The sequence below is a fragment of the Fistularia commersonii genome, chromosome 12 (genome assembly GCF_037954325.1).
Source record: "Fistularia commersonii isolate RoL2024-O1a breed Wild chromosome 12, RoL_Fcom_v1.0, whole genome shotgun sequence".
NCBI classification, from domain to species: Eukaryota; Metazoa; Chordata; class Actinopteri; order Syngnathiformes; family Fistulariidae; genus Fistularia; species Fistularia commersonii.
This window is the reverse complement of record NC_141295.1, coordinates 3,760,388-3,781,394: the sequence shown is the minus strand read 5'-3', so window position 1 is coordinate 3,781,394 and position 21,007 is coordinate 3,760,388. Positions and strand designations below refer to the sequence as shown.

Sequence of the window (21,007 nt, the reverse complement as noted above, 5' to 3'; positions counted from 1 at the left end):
TGTGCCTGGGTTATCTGCAGGGCCACAGGAGGGCGCCGGAGGAGGAGGAGGAGAAGCCGCGGGACGAAGAGATCAGCGGTTTGATAAACTCCGACGGCGAGGTGGTGGAGTGGGACCGCGGTAAGTCCTCAGACTATCCCTGTGTCGCCGTGTGGTTTCTCGCTGTCCGACAAAACCCGTCTGTCTGTCCTTTTCCAAGGTGCCAGTCCTGACCGGCGTCCTGGAAACACCGAGGCCACTTCCTCAAGCCAGGTAACTCCTTTACATCTGACGTCGCTGAGAGGCGACGGTTTTACTTTCACGCCCAAAGTTATTTCACCAACTAAAAGTGAGACGTTTGAGATAAACAAAGAGCTTCGGATGATATTTTACCCGCGCCTCTGAGGGTCTTTTAACGCTCACAATCGCAGGGCGCCGTCCTGCCGGTGGTGTCGGTCGGTGACGACGAGGAGCGGATGGATAAAGTGACAGAGGAGAAGGTGGTGGCTGGTGAACCCGTGAACTGTGGTAGGAAACGTTGAGATGGAGCCGGTCATTCGGAGAAGAACAGTTTTCTGATTCCACCTGGCGTCTGCAGGGAAGAGACTCCGACGGAAGAACAGGGTCCCGGAAATCCCGGTGCAGACTGCGGACGCCACCGAGGCGGAGAGAGGCGGCGCCTGCAGACCCGGTGAGAACCTCAACTCCGTGCTGACTCAAGGTGGAGCGTCCCGGTGTTTCCCCAACACCAACACACAACTGGTGGAAGTACAAATATCCAGCTATAGTGTGACCACGTGCACCGGAATCCAATATTTTCCAGTGACCGCAGTGCGTCCGCGTGAAATCCTGTGTAATAACAGCGACCTCCGCCTGGTTCTCCTTGAAGGTAAGCGGCGGGGCAGCAGAAAGGCGGCCTCGGACCTTCCCGTGCCGACGACCGAGACGGAACCTGGAGGTGAGAGTGCTTCGTGGCCTGTGCCTGCTCGGACACGCTCTGCACCGCTCGGAAAATTTAATTTTATTTTTTTCTTTTCTCAAGTATCGAGGCGGACCAGGGGGAAGAGAATTTTCCCCGTCACCCCGGACACAGACGATGTCGTTTCCAAAAGCGTCCGCCGTGCCGCCGGAAAGACAAGTGAGCTCAGATTCGGACGGAGTGGCGGGTTTTGTGATCGTGTTGTTGTTCACAGTATAGTTTAAGTTAAAAATATTTACATATATATGTCTTTGTATCAGGTAAGAGGCCTAACAGAAAAAGGAAAGATGCTAAGGCGCCGGCTGAAGAAGGAGTGAGTAAAGGTACAAACTCCACTCCCTTAAGTGTGCTGTAATAAGCGATAATAGAGGTGAGGATGAGTATGTCCTGCTGCGTTTTGAGGAAACTATTAAGTTTCCTGTCTGACCTTCCCACAGGGAAGAAACGTCCCGGCAGAAAGAGGGTTCTGGTACCCATAGAGATCCCCCCGGAGCTCCTCAAGACCCCCAAGGAGAAGGTGGACTACCACTGCTCCGTCTGCGGCAAGGAGTTCCCCCACGCCTACAAGCTGGAGCGCCACCAGCTAATCCACACCGGGGAGAAACCGTACAGCTGCTCCCTCTGCGGTCGCGGCTTCAACCAGAAGGGGAACCTCAAAACGCACTACAAGGTCCACTTTGGTAAGTACAAGGATATAGACTGCATTGAAACAAAATGCCCTGACTGGATCTTTTAGCTGAGATAGCTCGTGGCTAAATGTTCGGGGTCGGGCATCACGTGACCCAGGCGAGCGTCTTGACAGGCGTCAAGAGGCTCGTGCCCTTAGTGTCCGCTAAATCCACAGGAGTCCCAGATGTTTGACCCCTCTAATAATTTTTGTAGGACACGGATAGCAAGTTGACTTAGCAAAGGGGGAAAAAACAAGGACGTGCACCAACCTGATTTGTCTTTTTAGGTCGAAAGGGCGCAGTGGATTTTGACGACGAGGTGAACCCCATAGCTTCCGAGCTCTCCGAGTACCTGAAGTCGCTGCCGGGGGAGTCCAGGATCAGATCGTCCCTCCACTGCCTGGAATGCGGGAGTGACTATGAGAGCCAGTCGGCGCTGCAGGCGCACCATGTCAGCGCTCACGCGCGGGAGGTCGGCGCGCCGGACACGGTGAAGCGCACCGCATCGGAGCTGCTCTTCTGCCGGCGCTGCGGCGTCCAGTTCGCCGAGAAGGACAAGCTGGAGGAGCACATGAAGACCCACGTGAAAGAGAAGCCCTACTCCTGCCCCGACTGCGGCAAGAGGTTCATCAACGAAAGCTACATCCAGATCCACCAGCGCCTGCACACCGGGGAGAAGCCCTTCCTGTGCTCGCAGTGCGGCCGCGGCTTCCACACCGCGTCCTCGCTCAAGCTGCACGAGATGCAGCACTCGGGCGAGAAGCCGTTCGCCTGCTCCATCTGCGGGAAGAAGTTCCGGATTAACTCGTATCTAACCGCGCACTACCAGACGCACATCAAGGACAGGCCATTCATCTGCAGCGTGTGCGGGAAAGGCTACTCCAGAGCCGAGGAGCTGAAGGTACACCACCGGCTGCACACCGGCGAGAGGCCCTACGAGTGCCGGGAGTGCGGGAAGAGCTTCATCTACCGCCAGGGGCTACGGCAGCATCAGCGCACGCACGCCGGGAGGCGCATCGGCCCGACCAGGCAGCTCGGCAGACCCAAGCAACACGCCAGGCTCGACATCTAGGCCGAGGGTTACGGCTTTATCGACGTAGGGGAGCGCCGGGATCCATGCCAGTGTTTCCCCAGCGGGAGCAGTAGCTCAATTCTCTGAAGCGTTTTATACAAACAAACCGTCATCCAATCCAGCTGCACAATCTAGTCCCAGTCCGTCTCCTGTCGCTGCCTTCTTGCATATTTCAACCTGTTTTTTAAGGATTGGATGATCCCATTGAAATCTCGTTGCTAATTCTCAAGCAGTTGTTTGCACTTTTTTTTTTTTTTTTTTGTCTTTTCGGCGGTTTCTTCCTGACTTAAAAGGCCGCTGCTCGCCACTTCTCTCCGAGCGCCGTGTGACGTTAAGGGAAGAAACAATCGAGTGGATTTACAGAAGAAAATGAGGATGAGTAACCTTGTCTGGATGCAGAGTTAAAATTGTGTATCACAATTTTTGATTTAAAAAAAACAATATCTCAATAAGATATCTGATATATAGATTTAGATATATAAATGTATCAGTATATATATATATATATATATACATATATATATATACTGATGTATCACCCAGCCCTAATACCAATGCATCTCTTTGCTGTGAATGGTGTATGAAGAAATTACAGTCATTTGCGCTTAACTTCCTGACCCCCGCTCGGACAACAGAGACCGTATCTCTCTAAAAATACGATTCGTACCGCCGAGCAGGTCCATCGGGGGGCTCCACCGCCATCGACTGTCTGGTGCTCGTGTTTTGTACCGCTGGTGTTTGTTTTTAAATGTTCACCCCTTCTGTTCAATTTGAGTGCCTTTGTATCATGCATGCCAAATACTAGTACTTCATGTTAAAAGGAAAAGAGCGTACGCACAATATCTGTTATTTTGATATCCATGTCGATGGAATACAGACTTTTTTTTCAAAAAGGGAAACAATGGTGAGCTTTTTTTTTAACCATCACATACTAATGCCCGAAATATTGGGCAAATGGCTAGTGATGATCGGCTCGTGCTAATTCTGCAACACTTTCTTGTGGTCAAATGTACAATAAGGCTCAAGAAAGGAGAAGTTATTCATAAATTATTTTACTATAATCTATTATTCAAGAGATTCTGTGCCATGCTTTCAATTGTATTTGGCTGAATTGCAGCGAATAAGAAGGACTGACATGCAGGATATTTACCGTATTTATGATATAACCGAATGTGTGTTGCTGTTTTCCAGAGGGTTTTCTGAGCAAAGGATCGTCCGCCTGTGAAGGGATGAGTTTAATGAAGTCCCTGGTTTCCCGATACGAAAACACGCGGCCAAGTGGAGCTGGAAGCAAAAGGAGGACATGAATGAAGGTCTCTCTGTCACCACAGTGCTTTAAAGTCGTGCAATGCGCAAAAAACAAACGGTATGTGATGGAAAGAAGATGCATTTCTTTGAAAATGATCTTCCCAGACCCCCTGCCCGGGCTTATGTACATGTACATCGGCATGAAAAGATTTAACAGGATCCCAGATAGATCTGAGTTTGAAACGTGGTGCCAGAGGGCGATAGGGAAAATCTGTACGTCCACTCAAACATAATTAAATAAAAACGCCGTCATGGGGAATGTGATTGGATTCACTGCATTCAATGGGGAACGTGGCATAGAACGTAAGAAATCTGGAATATGTTATATTTCAGAAAAAGTCCAAATAAAAATAGGAATCAGCTTCCCTTTTCAATATTTTATATTTCAATATGAAATATTGAATAATAAAATTAGAACTGTATTCCTCTTGTGATACACGTTTCAAACTGACGTCAGGGTGTGTTTACTCCTCCGAACCACAGGGGGGCGCTAGAGCACACGGAAGCGGCCGGCGAAGAAGAAGCAGCAGCAGAAGAAGAAGAAGAAGATGACATCCCCGGGTTGCCAGGTCACCTCCAGATGCTTCTGTGTTCCTCCGCCCGCCCGCTTCTTCTCCCCCGGGCGGGCGTCGTTTATTTGACCCCGCAACCGTGACATAGCTCTACGGCGGCAACGAGAACCGATGAAGCGGAGCTCTTCCGAAGGGCCGTCGCCCCCCCGTAACCACCGGCCGGATCTGGCAACCCAGACCGGGGGGAGTGCGAGGGAGAGGGTCGGCGCGTCCGGCGGAGGAGAACCGGGGGGGAGAAATGGCCGAGGCTCAGGGGGAACGGGAGCGAGTGGCGGTGGGAAGCCGCGTCGACATCGGCCGGGCGTTCCTCCGGTGGAAGGAGCTCCGGGAGGAGGCGGGCTTGAGGACGGACGCGGAGGTCGCCCAGGTCCTGCTTGACAGGTGGGCTGACGCGCAGGTACCGTTCGCCGAACCGCCATGGCTACAGCTGAGCGTCCAGGTTACCTGTGTATCCCTCCGCCGACACCTTCACCCAAGCCGGAGGTGTATCCTTCCGCTGGCTACCGGGGAAACCGTCCTATGTGCGTGTGCGTGTGCGTGTGTGTGTGTGAGCGATACCGCACATCCTTTTAACCAGTTCCTATCTGATGCAAGACTAATGCACAACTAAACCAGACCTCGTACATGTCAAACATTCGCCACGTCACGAATAAAAACAACACACATTTGCACGGAAGACTATTGTGATATCGCTTCAATTGGTACTTTTCTTAATATCAAACCCTGCTTTTATTTATCCATTATTGCACTGTTAACACGCGATATATAACTTGTCTGTCAATTTATTATCTTGTATATACCCCCTTTTTTTATTCTTTATACAATTTCCTACTATTATTTATTATTTTTATGATTAACCTGAAACTCTGGCACAACAATTTCCTTCGGGATAAATAAAGTTGTTCTTATTCTTAAACTCTGTATTAGTGACGTGCAGTCAGTAGAGGCAGGGGAGGCCGGGCATCACCTGTCATCACGGAAGGAAAAAAATGCAAAATGAAAAAATAAATTAAATGGTTATATTTATTCAGTGATTTGCACTATAAAGTTATTTTCCACATAGCTTCCCCGTTTGTAGTTATTTTTTTTCAAAATTGCTAAAAAAAAAAAATCACATTTACTCTTCAAATATGAAGCAGAGACGTCACTGAGTCTGCATATATCATGTACGCGCAATGACAATTAAAAATATTGATTTTTGAACTCATCAGTCTGTGTTTTAGGCCTTCACCCCACTCTGCTCCCTGGCCTTCCTCTCTTCCTTGATTTCAAACAGATGTCATCTTCCTGCTGCCAGACCCTCTGCTGCTGTTTGGCTACACATTAGTCTGATTTTAAATTATTGTTTTTTTCCCAGTCGAGGAAGGGAATCTCACTCCCGTAATTCGTGGAATGAGCCGTGTGTTTCCGCAACGGTTAAAGTGTGTGTGTTTCACCTCAGCTATGAGAAGGAGGCGTCCGGGGACGGAGCCTGCGGCGGATCGGCACCCGGGCCCGCGGCGAGCGCGGCGCCACAGCCTTCATCTGAACGGTCAGGAAGCACTGACGTGTTTGTTAATAAGCCAAATGTTGTTCGTCACCGTGTAAAAATGTGTTTGTGTTCATTCGGCAGAGATGACGTTTCCAAAGAAGGCATGGAGGAACCCGAGAAGAATCCCTCCACCGCTGAGGAGCTGGAAGTCAGGTGCAGCAGATGAGTAATAGCCACTGGCTGTCGCGCTGTAATGAGGTTTAACTGGAAAAATGTGAAACATTTCCCCCCGAATAACAACGGAGCTCTGCTTCCTGTCTGCGCAGCATCGACTGGGAGGGCAGAGCTTCATTCACGGAGGAGGAGGACGGCATCGAGGCCCCGTCTTCTACAGAGGAGGACGTGACCGAGACCCCGGAGAGCGACGATCCAGACTACATGCCAAACAGGTTTGTTTGAGAAGTGGCAGCATTAATGTTGGGTTTTATTTTTAAATGTGTGTGTCATGCAGTGTCACCCATTCACATCTCCAAAGAACCTCTTGCATGTTTTTTAGATTAGATTCAGCTTCATTGTCATCACACATATACAAGTACAGGGCATTGAAATGCAGTTTAGTGTCTAACCAAAGTGTAAAAAATCAGCAGGTGCTGCTGGAATAAATTGTGTCAGTAACACACAATTGATTTACGGATCGGATGTACATGTCCTACAGACGGGTGTGTGCGTTAAATGCGGCAGAAACAATGGACATAATTGACAAGAGGAAATGTACAGATGATAAATTCTTGTCGAAATCTTCTTTTCGTGGCAACTGAACTTGAATTTCTTCACCTGAAGACGTTTCAACCCTCATCCGAGAGGCTTCTACCGTTTTTTAAAACGGGTCAGTTGAGTCTCTCAGCTCTAACACGAGCCTGGCCTTTTGCTGTCTGTAGCCACGACGGCAAAAAGATTTTGACAAGAATTCACCATGACCTGGATGACCGAAAACCTCCACAAACATGTACAGATCATAAGTTATGGCACACACATACCTTACTGTTGAAATGGACATTAAATCATGCGTACCATAATTTCTGGACTATTGAGCGCACCTGAATATAAGCCGCACAAGGTTAAAAATAAACAAGTAAATATATTTCTACATATACAGGTCGCACTTGGTCCGTAAGCTGCAGGTATTCACATTGTAACATGAGATATTTACACAGAAACATTTTTTTCTTTTAAAGAAATACCGGTAACATCCACAAATACATACTGGAAATGCTTTTTTTCCGATCAGTGGTTGTATCACGGCTGATGAAATAAATCAATTAATTAAAAAAAAAAAAGATAAATAAATATATATAAATTAAAAAAAAAAAAAATATATATATATATACTGCTCAAAAAATAAAGGGAACACTTAAAAAACACATCCTAGATCTAAATGAATGAAATATTCTTATGAAATACTTTGCTCTTTACACAGTTGAATGTGCTGACAACAAAATCACACAAAAATGATCCATGGAAATCAATTGTATCAACCCATGGAGGTCTGGATTAGGAATCACACTCTAAATTAAAGTGTAAAAACAAACTCCAGGCTGATCCAACATTGATGTAATGTCCTTAAAACAAGTCAAAATGAATCTGTGTTGCTTCCTGAGTGGACACTATGATTTCACACAAGTGTGATTGACTTGGAGTTACATTGTGTTGTTCAAGTGTTCCCTTTATTTTTTTGAGCAGTATATTAATTTGGTGTCGGAATTGAAATCGCCTCAGAATTTCACGGTAATTTCATGAGTCTGATGTGACGAGGCTAAAGCATGTTAGCCCGGAAAAATCCATATTATTGTTTAAGCCGCAGTGTTCAAAGGGTGTGAAAAATGTAGCGGCTTATAGTCTGGAAATTACAGTGAATGAAAAATATAGACCGTAGCGAAAGAGTACAGTCTTGGATTTCCCCCCCCCCTTCAGGAGCGGGAAGGTGAATAGCAAGAAGCCTCAGCAAGCTGCGCCTTGCCTGCAGACTCGGGACGAGTTCGCCGCCGAGCCTAAACAGCCGCAGTGGACGCGGAAACCCAAGAAGACGTTCGAGTGTCCGGTGTGCGGACGGGTGCTGCCGCGGAACTGCGCGCTGAAGCGACACCTGGTGATCCACTCGGGGAAGCGGCCCTTCAAGTGCTTCATATGCGGGAGAGGCTTCACGCAGAGCGGGAATCTGAAAACACACATGAAGGTCCACAAAGGTCAGAGGTCACACTGGATGTTAGCTTAATTGCTTTGTGGTTTATTGGCTAACGCTGTACTTCCTTTGCTGTCAACCGCCGTATGGTCTCAGTGAATGTGTCACTGAGATGCTGTTTTTCTCTTCTTGGCAGGAGAGTCAGCGAAGTGGGCGTTGGTCCAGGAGAAGAGGGCGCCCAAAGAGTCCCCGGTAACCGTCCACGTGTGCGGCGAGTGCGGGATGGACTTCCCGCAGAAAGAGCAGCTGGAGGAGCACCGGAAGACGCACCGGAAGCCCCACGCGTGTCCCGAGTGCGGCAAGACGTTCAAAATCAAGGACTATTTAAAGATACACCGGCGCAGCCACACGGGGGACTCGCCTTTCATCTGCGCCGAGTGCGGGAAGCGCTTCCTCACCGCACTGACGCTGAAGAAGCACGAGCTGACCCACACGGGCGAGCGGAACTTCCACTGCCAGCAATGCGGCAGGGCCTTCCTGCAGGCCTCCCATCTCAACGTGCACCTTAAATCCCACAGCGGCGAGCGGCCACACCTCTGCGCCATCTGCGGCAAGAGCTACTCCAGGTCGGGCACGCTCAAAGTCCACCTGCGCGTGCACACCGGGGAGAGGCCCTATAGCTGTGGGAAGTGCGGGAAGTCCTTCTACTACTTCCAGGGTTACCGAGCTCATTTGATGATCCACGACAAGAAGCCGAAACCGCCGGCAAAGCCTCTGGGCCGGCCGAAGCAGCAGAGCCCTGAGTGACCGGCGTCCCGTGAGTGTGACCCGAACCTGCAGCGGGAACAACTGGCTGTGTGTGTGTGTGTGTGTGTGTGTGTGTGAGAGTGTGTGCGCGCGAAGGTTCACAAAGATACCGATGTGAAAACTGCTAAAACTGTGTTATTGGAAACAATCGGCCAAATCACATCAATACACATTGAGTTATTGGTCAGCGTCCAGAGTCACGGCTAGAACCTGCAAGGCCTTCTTTTCAGTTTTGGCTATTTTGCAATTCCTCCTTCGCAAATTATCATTTGTTTTTTGTTTTGTTATTTCGAGTGCAAATGCAGCAAACAACAGTGCGTGATATTTTGCTGTCACGGACTGTTGTTTCTCATTTCATCCTGAACACAGCGGGGGTCGAGGACAGGGTGTTCATGTCAGCCCTGACCTCCTACCACTTCCAACACCAGACCAAGAACTCCTATAATCTGTTATGTTTTTTTAATTAAATAAACGTGTATTGAGTATAATTCACCATGGCTCAGGTCTCTGTGGGCTTATCACCTTGAGTTCATCAATTTCAGTCTTATTCGGGCTTCTTTGTCCTGCAAGCGCGACGATGATGAGAGAAAAGGCCGGGAAAGTAATTTTTTTTTAATGTTTAGTCCAGCATTATCTGAACATCAGTTTGCTGTGGAAAACAATATATATTTATGCAACATTTGTCCACAGGGTGGTGGTAAAGCATCCCAGAGCTGACAAAGCTGCAAGCTTTCTTACCAAGCTGCAAACAAAGGTTTTTAATATAGAAAGAAATCTAATGTTTATTGTTTTCAGTGAATTCAGTGTGATAGCTGATTTATCACTCGGTGCATGTTTATGCCAGGGCAGCCAAATAAGCTTCAGTGAAAACACACCGCCAACGGGTGACGACTAACAGGTGTCCGAAAGACAGAGCCATCAGCCAGAGGAGGATCTGACACTGACGCTTTACCGCCGCTTCAGAGCGAAAAAGCGGGAAAAATGTAATCATGCTTTGCTGGAATGGGGAGGAGACGCCCAGGCCGTGAAGTCAAGAGGAGGCAACGCTGACTTTCTCTGACAGGTGAGTCACAGGTATGCTATAGTTGCGTATGCTGCACACACACACACATAAATATATCTATGTATGTATTGAAATATATCATTGGTGGATGGCCTGAAAAATTGACAGTCCCTCCCATGTTTCCTGCTCCTAATTTGAACCACAGATGTTTTAAACATCTTGGAAAACACTGGGGGAAAAAATCCTTACTAGATCGGGCTTTTTGTTCTGAGTTGTCCATTTATCATCACTCTTTAATAAAATGTATAATAGGGCTTCATCTGATTAGTTTATCAGTCAATGATCGACGGCTGCAGCCTTAATAAAACCTGTGCAGACACTACTGTAGCGAGCTGGGGTTACACTATTCTTGCTTTATAACGGCTTATAACAAGTGTAAAAATGAAGAATAAAAATAGATATTTTGATTTTCTATTGATGTACATACATACAAATATGAGAGGGTAGTGTATATCTATTATTTTTTGTTATGGTGAAGTGTTTCCACAAAACCAAGAAGTGCATTAACTGCATCAAAAACAGCACTTTTTTTCCTCATTCTACGAAGTTTTGGGAGCAAGACATTTGTAGTGCTTGTAAAAATACGTATATATTTTTTGTTATTGTCAAAGCGGGGCTTTTATTGTGACTCCAGAAGTCAACCGGAAGTGCCGACTCTGGTGAACATGGCTAGCACTAGGCTGCGGCTAGGGAGCCTGTCTTGAGACCCGAACGGCGACCGGATCGAACTCGCCACATTTTCGGCGACCGGCCGCGGGCGTCCGTCGCGAAACGTGCCGGGCGAAAAATGGAAGAAAAGTAGGATTATTCCCCGGTCGTTACGGTAAACTTCCACGCAGCGACCGTTCTTTTCCCTTTTCTTATTTCACCTGGAGGTCTTTGCTGAGGTGGGTCTAAATATCTATTGTCTGTTGCTAAATGTTTTGCTAGCCATACACGCCGGTGCTAGCGTCCCCCGGCTCCCCCGCAGGCGGCCGGAACTCCAGCAGCCGCCCGGGAGCGCTCTCAGTCGGGCGCCGTGTCGAGGTGACAGCCGGCGAAGCTAATCTTGGGCTAATTGCTAGGATCGAAGCGCAGGGCTCGCGCCGCACGGCGGCTAGCTGGCTAATAACAGCTCCCCTCCCCGAGAGGGGGTCGGTGGTCGGAGCGCCGGTCGCCAGCCGCGTCACGGCACACACGCACACATTTATATACAGACACACACTCTCTCACACACTGTTCAGAGGTCAAACGGCGGCGTCCACTCCGGACGCCACGTACGTCCACCGCGACGGCGCCCCTTATTTGCGGTAGGCGGCCAGGTCGACGACGCCCGGCCGCGCGTGACCGGAAATGTTTTTATTATCATCTCCACCGCCGCTGAGCTAATGCTAACAGGCTAGCCGGTTTTCCCCGACTGGTTCCCCCGGAGCACCGGGAGGAGGAGGCGGGGGTGGCTGGAGAAATAAAAACAACGGAGTTTTCACCGGGGGAGACCCGGTTTGCGGCTCCCGAGGCCCGGTCCGTCCGGTTCGACTGGGGGGAGGGGGCGTCACATCTTAGCATCCTGCCCCCGTCGAAGTGTCCTTGAGCCCGGCAGCAGAGAGCTGTAGGGTGGGGACGCGACCACGCCGTTGTAGCACAGCTCCAAACAATAACCTGGAGGCTTTTATTATTATTGCAATATTTGTAAAGTTTAAACTTTTTATTTTCTTTCTTCTTGACGTACGTCTGAAAATCAAGAACAGTGAGTTGGGTATAAAATCTTAGGTGTGTGGTTATAACACGTCAGAACACACAACACCTCGTTGCACATGAATGTACGCTGCGTGTTTACGTACGTTAAAATGACAAATCCGTGGCTTATCCAGCATGTGTGTGTGTGTGTGTGTGCTTATTCTTTTAATTGTAGTTTGTAATTAAAAAATAATTTGGAACAGTCATGCCTGTACTCACAGTTTAAATGTTCCCCCCGTGGATTTCCTCCGGGTTCTCTGGTTTCCTCCCACAGTCCAAAAATATGCAGGGGGTTCACCGGAGACCCAAAATTGCCCAGACGTGTGTATGCACGAGTAAATGGCTAGACGTTTCTATATGTGGCCTTGTGATCGACTTTTAATAAGCGCGGTTAGTGCTTCCGCCTCGCAGCAAGAAGGTCCCCTGGTTGGATTCCAACAGGGGGCCTTTGTGTGGAGCCTCCATGTTCTCCCCATGTTTACGTGGGTTTCCTCCGGGGTCTCCGGTTTCCTGCTTCACTCCAAAAACATGCAGGAGGCTCATTGGACACCCTAAATTGTCCAGTTGGATGAATGGCTGTGTCCCTCCGTAATTCACATCAATCATAATTATATAATCATAACATATTTATCATGAGTTGGACGGCAGCAAGCAGGTCCCTGGTTGGAATTCGACAGGGGACCATTGTGTGTGGAGCCTCCATGTTCCCCGCGTTTGTACAGGCTTCCTCCGAGTTCCTCCCACAGTCCATAAACATGCAGCGGGTTCATTGGAAACCCTGACGGGTGGGTCAGACGGTGAATGTTGGCTGTCTCCATATGTGGATCTGTGATTGATCCAGTGTGAACCCCACTGGCAGCTGGGATAGGATAGATGACAATCAATATCTGGCAGTTCTTACGAATGTCTTGTAACATGACATTGGGGGGAGGGCAGTACCTAGAACAGGGGCGCTCAATACGTCCATCGCGATCTACAAAACGATCGCAAAGGTAACACTGGTAATGTCGCACGACATTAAAAAAAAAAAATAGACGTCAGCCTATCATCCATCCCGTCACTTGATTGATAGACATGGCAGCCAGTCAGATGACATCTGATTTTTCTGACACTGAGGTCACCGCTCATGCACAAGCAACGGATTAGCACGACCCCACTAGTAGCACTTAGCCAACCCACCCCCATAAAAAAACAAAAAACAAGAAATGAATGTATGTATGTATATGGTTTTGAGATGGCTATTTGGTAGAGTGGTGACTTCTGAATAACGATTGCTGGCACTTTGGATCTTCGGTTATTGAATTGCAATTTTTGGAAGTCGCCTTTGGATAAAAGCGTCTACTAAATGATTGTAAGGTAATGTAATGTAACGGCGTGAAGTGCAGCAAAACTAACAAGCTAGTCCTCAGTTGTTTCTCTTAAACTTAAGAAAGGGTATAGAATGAGTGGGGGAGCCGGACCAAGTAAGAAGACAAAAACTTATCACTTTCATAGGGAATGTTTTTTTTTTTTTTTTCACGGTGACGTTTTCTAAGTGCGTCCGCCTCATCTGCCAGTCTAACATCGCAATACCAAAGAAGGGTCATGTTGAGCGGCATTTTCGCACCATTCGTGGAAAATACGAGACGGACATCCCACTGAAAAGCGAGCTGAGAAAGAGAAAGGTGAAGGAACTAAAATACTTCAAAAGCGAAAGCCGCGACCGAAGCATCGTTTCAGGTTAATAAAACCGTCTGGAAGCAGCTCCTGCCCGGATGATGCATCCCTGGCTGATTCAAATCAGTGCAAGTCATCAGTGAACTTGGGTCATGACAAAAAATGTACATAATTATTTTGTGTAGTGCAATGTTGGCTCATGCGGTTATGCAAGGTACATCAACATACAACATATAAAGAATCCGTGTCATTTTTGTTGTTGGTAGATCATTTTGACATAGCTTGCGTGCTGAAAAAGTGTGAGCACCCCTGACCTAGAAGTGTGAATATGATGTGAGTATTTACAACAAAGTGACTCGAAGGGAAAAACAAAAGAAGCTGTGAAACAGCCGGTATCTCTTCCAAAGAAATCAGACTCGCTTTAAGAAAGAAATATTTGAAATTATTTAACGGGTCAGATGTGGGGCTGAGTGTCAGATGTTATTTTAATGGCTGTGAAAGACGAAGTGCACCCGCGTATTAATGGAAGGCTTGCAATTTTTAAACAACAATAATGCTGTTATTGATGATATTTCTATCCATCATCTGCCGCTTATCCTGCTCTCAGGGGCGCTGTCATCGGATGCTAGCCAGGGCACAACCTGGACTGGTCGCCGGTGAATCGCAAGGCTACATATACAGACAGACAACCATTCACTCACTCATCCGGGGCAATTTTCCCAATTTTGTCCAAATAACACGCTGCGTGTTTTTGGACTGTGGGAGGAAACCAGAGAACCCGGAGGAAACCCATGCAGACACGCGGCGAACATGCAAAAAAAGTCCACACAGAAAGGCCTCCTTGTCGGAATCGAACCGGTTTCTACTTCAGACTGTGACTGATTGAGATGCTGTCATTAGCTTTTCCCTTCCGCGCCGCCTATATTCTCCGCCTGACGTCTGCGTTCACCTCCCCTAAGGTCACCCGAGCGATGAGCGCCGAGAACCCGGAGGACTTCGGAGGCGCTCTGATGATGACGGAGGACGAGGAGCAGGAGATCGGAGGCCTGATCAACTCGGACGGGGAAGAGATGGACTTCTCTGACATCCGTGAGTAAAAACCGTAAAATCCCACCATCTCAGCCGGCGGTCCCGTCAAACCAGTTGTTTTGTCTCATCTTGGCCTGGATTTCAATTAATTGAAGTTCCCCAGAGCAGCGGAGCTCCCCCCCCCCCCCGCTGTTGGCACGGCAACCATCACGCCGCCTCAAACCTGCAGCCCTTCTGAGATCCATAGAAATGTTTCTTGCACTTTTATAAACAAAAGTAAACCCTGTTTGCAAGGGAAATACGCCATCTCCTCCCAGGGTTCTCACGGTTCCCCCCTGCGGTCCAAAAACAGCCCGTGGAAGAACTGTCCGCTGTGAACGAGAGGGTGATTGATTAGAATTCTGTTTGTGGCGAATGATTTGGGGGGGAAATAAAACCAGAGTAAACCGACATCTGTCTAAAACAGGGGCGGGCAAACTACGGCCCGCGGGCCACATCTGGCCCGTTGGTCTTTTTCATCTGGCCCGCCAAAGATTGGTACAGAATTCATACTTGATTTAAATGATTGAATGATTGGATCAATGAATGCGGGAGCTCAAACAGGAGACTTCGTCATTTTTGGAGCTACTTGAGAATTTTCCTGAACTGAATGACAGATTGGCTGTGTGATTTAGCCTTTAGCCTCTAACCAAAAAAAAAAAAAAAACAAGAAATGAATGTATGTATATGGTGTTGAGATGGCTATTTGGTAGAGTGGTGAGTTCTTAATAACGACTACTGGATCTTGGGTTGTTGAATTGCAATTTTTGTAAGTCGCTTTGGATAAAAGCGTCTGCTAAATGACTGTAATGTAATGTAATGGACGCACTGACTGACACCCATGAATGGGCTGCATGTGAAGCTACAAGGGAAAAAAACGATTTGTGCATGAAATGCTAGCAAACGTCAGAGCCTTAAAAACCAAGCTGGTTTTATTTTCAAAGCAAGAAGGCCAGTCTGATACGTACTGTTATCAAATGCGTTTTTTTTTTAAATTTTTTTTATGTATCATATCTTGTGGTGACCCGGCCCGTCTGTCAAATTTTAAAAGTCAATGCGGCCCCTGAGCCAAAAAGTCTGCCCTCCCCTGGTCTAAAAGAAGCCACCTTTCGATACGACCGGGGAATAACGCAGTATTTTTTCGGTTGTCATCCGTAACGACGTGACCTTCCCAGGAGAGAGCGACATCCCCGTCGTGGAGCCGCCCTCCAAGAAGTTTCGCCTGAGCGAAAGCGAGAAGCCGCCGGTGCTCCACAGCTGCTCGGTGTGCGGGAAGGACTTCCCCTACGCCTCCAAGCTGCAGCGCCATCTACGCACACACTCCGGGGAGAGGCCCTTCCCTTGCTCCATGTGCGAGAAGAGGTTCCCGGAGAAGGGGCTTCTCATGATCCACGAGCGGGTCCACACGGGCGAGAAGCCGTTCCCGTGCACGTTCTGCGAGAAGCGCTTCGCCAGCCAGGGCGAGCTGCGCCTCCACCGGCGGACGCACACCGGCGAGCGGCCGTACCACTGCTCCATCTGCCTGAAGAGCTTCTCCCGCCACTGGCACCTGAAGACGCACCTGGAGGCCATGCACTCGGAGGTGGTGGCCGGCTTCACCAGGAAGAAGTTTCCCTGCTCCGACTGCGAGAAGAGCTGCAACTCGGCGGCCGAGCTCCGGGACCACCAGCGGACGCACACCGGCGAGCGGCCCTACCAGTGCTCCTTCTGCGACAAGCGCTTCGCCCTGTCGGGAACGCTGGTCCGCCACGAGCGCCTCCACACCGGCATCACCCCCTACCACTGCTCCGACTGCGGCAAGACCTTCGCGCAGCAGTGGACCCTGACCACGCACATGCGGACTCACACCGGGGAGAAGCCCTACAGCTGCACGCAGTGCGACAAGTCCTTCGTGGCGCCCGGGGAGCTGCGGCGGCACACCAGGATCCACACCGGGGAGAAGCCCTACACGTGCCCCGACTGCGGACGCCACTTCTCCCTAGCGGGGACCCTCAGGAACCACAAGCGCTCGTGCACGCAGACCAGGAGCGACGCCGCCGCCGCCTCCGGCTCGGAGGGCGCTGCGGCCGGGGACCCGACAGGACGAGAAGCGGGCAGCGCCGTCAGCTCTGAGGTGAAAACCGGCGTCTTTGTTTGTTTGTTTGTTTAGAAGTTTATTAGGACAGTGTACAATTACATTAAGCACAGAGGCAGAGATGTTTGCACCAGATTATAGCTCGTAGCTAATGTCCCGGACAATACAAATGTAAAACTGTATAAAATAGACAATATACATAAAATATACAGATAGGCAATAAAATAACTATACAATATATACTGCTCAAAAAAATAAAGGGAACACTTGAACAACACCATGTAACTCCAAGTCGATCACACTTGTGTGAAATCATAGTGTCCACTCAGGAAGCAACACAGATTCATTTTGACTTGTTTTAAGGACATTACATCAAAGTTGGATCCGCCTGGAGTTTGTTTTTACACTTTAATTTTGAGTGTGATTCCTAATCCAGACCTCCATGGGTTGATACAATTGATTTCCATGGATCATTTTTGTGTGATTTTGTTGTCAGCACATTCAACTGTGTAAAAGAGCAAAGTATTTCATAAGAATATTTCATTCATTTAGATCTAGGATGTGTTTTTTAAGTGTTCCCTTCATTTTTTTGAGCTGTGTATAAACAGGCAATAAAATATGTATTTTGCAAGTTGAAAGTGATATTGTTACTTTGGTCATCTGGGGACGCCATTTCAAATAACCATCAAATAACCGTCTGGCATTGTTAGCGTGAGCATGTTTGGTGCTCCAGAATCCAATTTTTAACGGCCCGTGCAAAGGTGTTAAAATCAGTTATGTTCTTAAGATTGTCTGGAAGCCCATTCCATTCTTTTATGGCTTAACAGGAAAAGGCAGATGGTGAAAAGGATGTTTGCAACATCTTGATTTCAGCTCGGGTGTCAAAATACGTGCGTAGCGTCTAATGATCGAACAACTTCCTGTTTGTTTCGAAGTCGTTTCCCGTCGATTCGCATGACGCTCTGATCCCGTTGATCCGGTTGCGTTCAGGTGTCGGACGGTCCGGCGAGCGAGGCTCAGGCTCCCCCGTCGTGCGAAGAGGAACAAGAGGAGGACGAGCGCGACGGAGCGTCTCGGGATGAAAACGACACGGCGGAGACGAAGAACAGGTCGGAGAGCGGCGCCCCCAGCCCGCTCGTGAACGTCATCGTCAAAGAGGAGGAAGAGGAGGCCCCTCTGTGCGGTACAAAACCCCCGAGCCGCCTCTCCGCCTTCACGGGAAGAGCGTTCACTCCGAAGGACGGCCTAAACACCGCCTGTGTGCTCTCCCCAGCCGGCGTCGCGCCGCCCGAAGCGCCCGGCGAGAGCTGCGTGGCGGCGGGTCAGACGGACAGGGAGCAGCCGGGGTGCGGCTCGGAGGGGGTCGCCGAGATTCAGATCACGTTGAAGAAAGAGGAAGAGGAGCCGATCCAAGGTATGTCGCCGCCGGTGAGGTTTCATCGTTCTCTTGGTGTCAATCGCCATATTTACCGTGTTGCTACGTTTTTACCGCCGCGGTCAAGCTTTGACTTTTCATTCAGCGATCGAGCTTGTTAATCTATGCGCTTGTATGTCAAATTAAATTTCCCCTTTCAATTGAAGTGAAACGCTATTAATCCATTCCAGCCCCCGGGTTTTGTTGCGTTTCAAATAAGAAAAGTGTGATATATAAATAACAAACAATGTATTTAACGATAATAATACATACTATTACCTATAGGGATCTATAAAGTATTATCTTAAAAGAGGATGTAAAGAAATAAACCAGATTTTAATAAGTGTCTTTTCCTTGAAAATAGGACAAGAATGTGAAGGAGGTTGGGGGAGTTTTTCATTTGGTGCTCTATCGCTTGCCGCACTGGATACACACTTAATGCTACGATGTGTTGCTAAATGTAACTTGCACACTTTGCTACACTTGCTAAACATCATTTAGCGTCGGCGCGAACGCCGCTCCTCTCTTTAAAACGATCAAACCAGCCCCGAACGGCTTTTGAACGACTCTTCCACCGACGTTCCCGCCGTCTCGGCCAAATCCCGGCACACGTCTCCCGCCTTCTCATCGCCACAACATGGACGCCTCGCTCGCGTTCGTCCACGGTTTTCTCTGGGCTAGCTATGTTAGCGCGCATTCACTTCCTGCACGATTCCGTCAGCGGACGCGTAGCCAGACGCCGCAAACGGAGCAGTACCAGCAGGAGTCCGGGGGGGGGGGGCAGTGTTGCGCAGCGGCGAATAAAAACATGGCGTCCGGGGATGCTAACCAGGGAAGAGACGTCTCCGTCCACGTGCCGCCACTTACCTAAGCCACTAAAGACGGCCTCCTCTTTTCCAGGAAGCACATCGTCACCAGCTCGCCATGTTTGTTATTGTCTGAAATGCAACTCTATACCGTCCGCTAGTGGAGGTATCGCGACCTAATAAGATAGCATTAGTCACGTTGTCCTCCACTCGGGATATATATTATCCAATCCCACGTACTTTGATGATTGAAGTACATCGGAGAGTAGAGTTAGCACGTCTGTAGTATTTGATTGACTTTGGCGGAGATTTGAAGTGTATCTCTTACTCTGCAGTGTCCGCAGAAGCCAACAATGGCTCGGCCCGCGGCGTGAAGGAGAGGCGCCCGGCGTCTCCGCCGCGGCTGCAGGTCAACAGCGGCGCGTCCAAGAGCTCGTACTGCTGCGGGCTGTGCGGCCGCGACTGCCACAAAATGTCGGCGCTGCAGATCCACATGCGTATCCACTCGGGAGAGAAGCCCTACCAGTGCAACATGTGCGGCAAGCAGTTCACCCAGAAAGGTCAGCTCAAAGGTCACCTCACCATCCACACCGGCGAAAAGCCCTTTTCCTGCCCCGAGTGCGGGAAGAGCTTCGCCCACTCGGGCGCCATGAACCGCCACCGGCTCACGCACACCGGGGAACGGCCCTACCAGTGCTCCGTCTGCGAGCGCAGCTTCAACCAGTCCGGCCGCCTGAGGGAGCACGAGAAGATCCACCTGGGGGAGAAGTTCGACTGCCCCGAGTGCGAGAAGAGCTTCACGCGCGCCTCCAGCCTCAAGAACCATTTCCGGCTGCACACGGGGGAGCGGCCGTACGGCTGCAACATCTGCGGCCGGGGCTTCAGCCGCTCGCAGAGCCTCCGGCTCCACAAGCGCAAGCACCTGCTGGTCCAGGCCGGCGACGAGCCCGGCGCCGACATAAAGACAGACGGCTCCTCGCAGGTGGACAGTGACTCCCCGGTAAACATGTGCATCGGCGAACAAAACGATTGATACCGCACATCCGGGGAAGCTGCCGTCGGAGTCCCGCGTTTCCGGCGGCGCGGCGAAGATCGGGGGTTTGCAGACGCAGTTTGGACTCCCGACGCTGGTCAGAAGCTCCTCACACTAATGTTTTAATCGCAAAGAAACACACCTTCTAATACCAGAGGCGGATATTCCACCTCATTCCTCGCTCATTTTCTCGTTTTTTTTTTTTTTTTTTTTTTTTTTATTTTCCCGTTTGTTTCTCGGAACATTTCTCTGTGTTTTATTTCAACGTCACGCCGTCATCCCGGGTCGACGCCCTCCAGCGTAAACGCACATCGCTTGTACCGCGCTTCTAATGTTGGCCGCCAGGGGGGGCTCCGTGAGCCCGACCCGGCCGATGCGAACTGCGCCTGCGGGACCCCTGAGTGCAGGACCCGACTCACCCAAGTAAAATACCCACACAGGTACACGCACCCGCTGAAAAAGCTCGATTCAGCGACGTTACGAACCGTAATTAAACACTTATAAGCTCAGTCTAGGTGGGAAATGTTAGCGGTCATATATACTCTCGTGTATCACTCTTACTTATTAGTTGCATTATAAAGTACTGCACTCACATTTAGAGTATTTATGGTAGTAAGAAGGACTCCTCTGAGGTCTGTGATTTCTCTCTTTCCATGAAGTATTCTGTCATTCTGACTTACCGTGTTTGTGGACGTTTGGACTGACATGTCGGAACCGGGTTATCGCACCCGGCAGGTTAAACGCGCTCCCCGGCCAAACGGGGAGACGATGACATTCATAATTATTATTATAATTATTATTATTATTATTATTACTTTGCCGAAAAAAAAAACCGTTTTGCCTTAGTGGTCGTCAGTTTTATGTATTTCAAAGGGGTCTCCCGAAAAAACCTGAACGGAGCTTCGGTGGATTCCCTCGAAGGCCAAGTGAATCTCCGACCGAAGGAGGCCCGGGTCGGAGGGGGGGAGGGTGGGATTACGGACGGTACGCTCCCCTCAGCACCGCCTCCTGCTGTACGGGAAACTACATACTGTACAATAAAAGTGAAAAGAACCGGGGATTTGTGTCCTTGGGTTTTGTTGGGGCGCAGATGTCCCGTAATCTCGACGACCTTCGGCTTGTTTGTCCGTTACCGCCTACAT

The 21,007-nt window shown here is 49.3% G+C and overlaps 2 protein-coding genes across 3 annotated transcripts in view; both read left to right on the top strand.

Annotated features, from left to right (window-relative positions):
* The window catches only part of LOC147228174 (uncharacterized), a 30,017-nt gene extending 9,095 nt beyond the window's left edge, over nt 1-20,922 (top strand). The window contains exons 6-22 of the mRNA XM_086156116.1: nt 21-120; nt 200-252; nt 411-507; nt 578-670; nt 869-937; nt 1,022-1,117; nt 1,219-1,281; nt 1,396-1,638; nt 1,914-2,695; nt 10,789-10,921; nt 11,029-11,124; nt 14,371-14,559; nt 15,714-16,651; nt 17,440-17,502; nt 17,603-17,795; nt 17,886-18,026; nt 19,168-20,922. Coding sequence (XP_086012242.1) covers nt 21-120; nt 200-252; nt 411-507; nt 578-670; nt 869-937; nt 1,022-1,117; nt 1,219-1,281; nt 1,396-1,638; nt 1,914-2,695; nt 10,789-10,921; nt 11,029-11,124; nt 14,371-14,559; nt 15,714-16,651; nt 17,440-17,502; nt 17,603-17,795; nt 17,886-18,026; nt 19,168-19,865 — 4,047 coding nt within the window. The 3' untranslated portion in view covers nt 19,866-20,922. The remainder of the gene's footprint in view (nt 1-20; nt 121-199; nt 253-410; nt 508-577; nt 671-868; nt 938-1,021; nt 1,118-1,218; nt 1,282-1,395; nt 1,639-1,913; nt 2,696-10,788; nt 10,922-11,028; nt 11,125-14,370; nt 14,560-15,713; nt 16,652-17,439; nt 17,503-17,602; nt 17,796-17,885; nt 18,027-19,167) is intronic.
* Nucleotides 4,539-9,192, top strand: LOC147228175 (uncharacterized). 2 transcript variants are annotated; one of them, XM_086156430.1, is made up of 6 exons: nt 4,539-4,959; nt 6,020-6,109; nt 6,191-6,262; nt 6,376-6,498; nt 8,021-8,292; nt 8,425-9,192. In XM_086156430.1, the coding sequence occupies exons 1-6, from the start codon at nt 4,817-4,819 to the stop codon at nt 9,033-9,035; spliced, it is 1,311 nt and encodes a 436-aa protein (XP_086012556.1). In that variant the 5' UTR covers nt 4,539-4,816; the 3' UTR covers nt 9,036-9,192. The 2 variants fall into 2 exon arrangements, with proteins under 2 accessions (XP_086012556.1, XP_086012558.1); XM_086156432.1 differs by having other exon boundaries at nt 4,830-4,975.
* Nucleotides 20,923-21,007: the final 85 nt, after the last annotated feature.

Coding starts and splice junctions, on each gene's coding strand:
- LOC147228175 (XM_086156430.1), top strand. CDS start 4,817: ATGGCCGAGGCTCAGGGGGAACGGGAGCGAGTGGCGGTGGGAAGCCGC. Junction 6,263..6,375: donor GCTGAGGAGCTGGAAGTCAG/GTGCAGCAGATG, acceptor CTGTCTGCGCAG/CATCGACTGGGAGGGCAGAG. Junction 6,499..8,020: donor CCAGACTACATGCCAAACAG/GTTTGTTTGAGA, acceptor CCCCCCCTTCAG/GAGCGGGAAGGTGAATAGCA.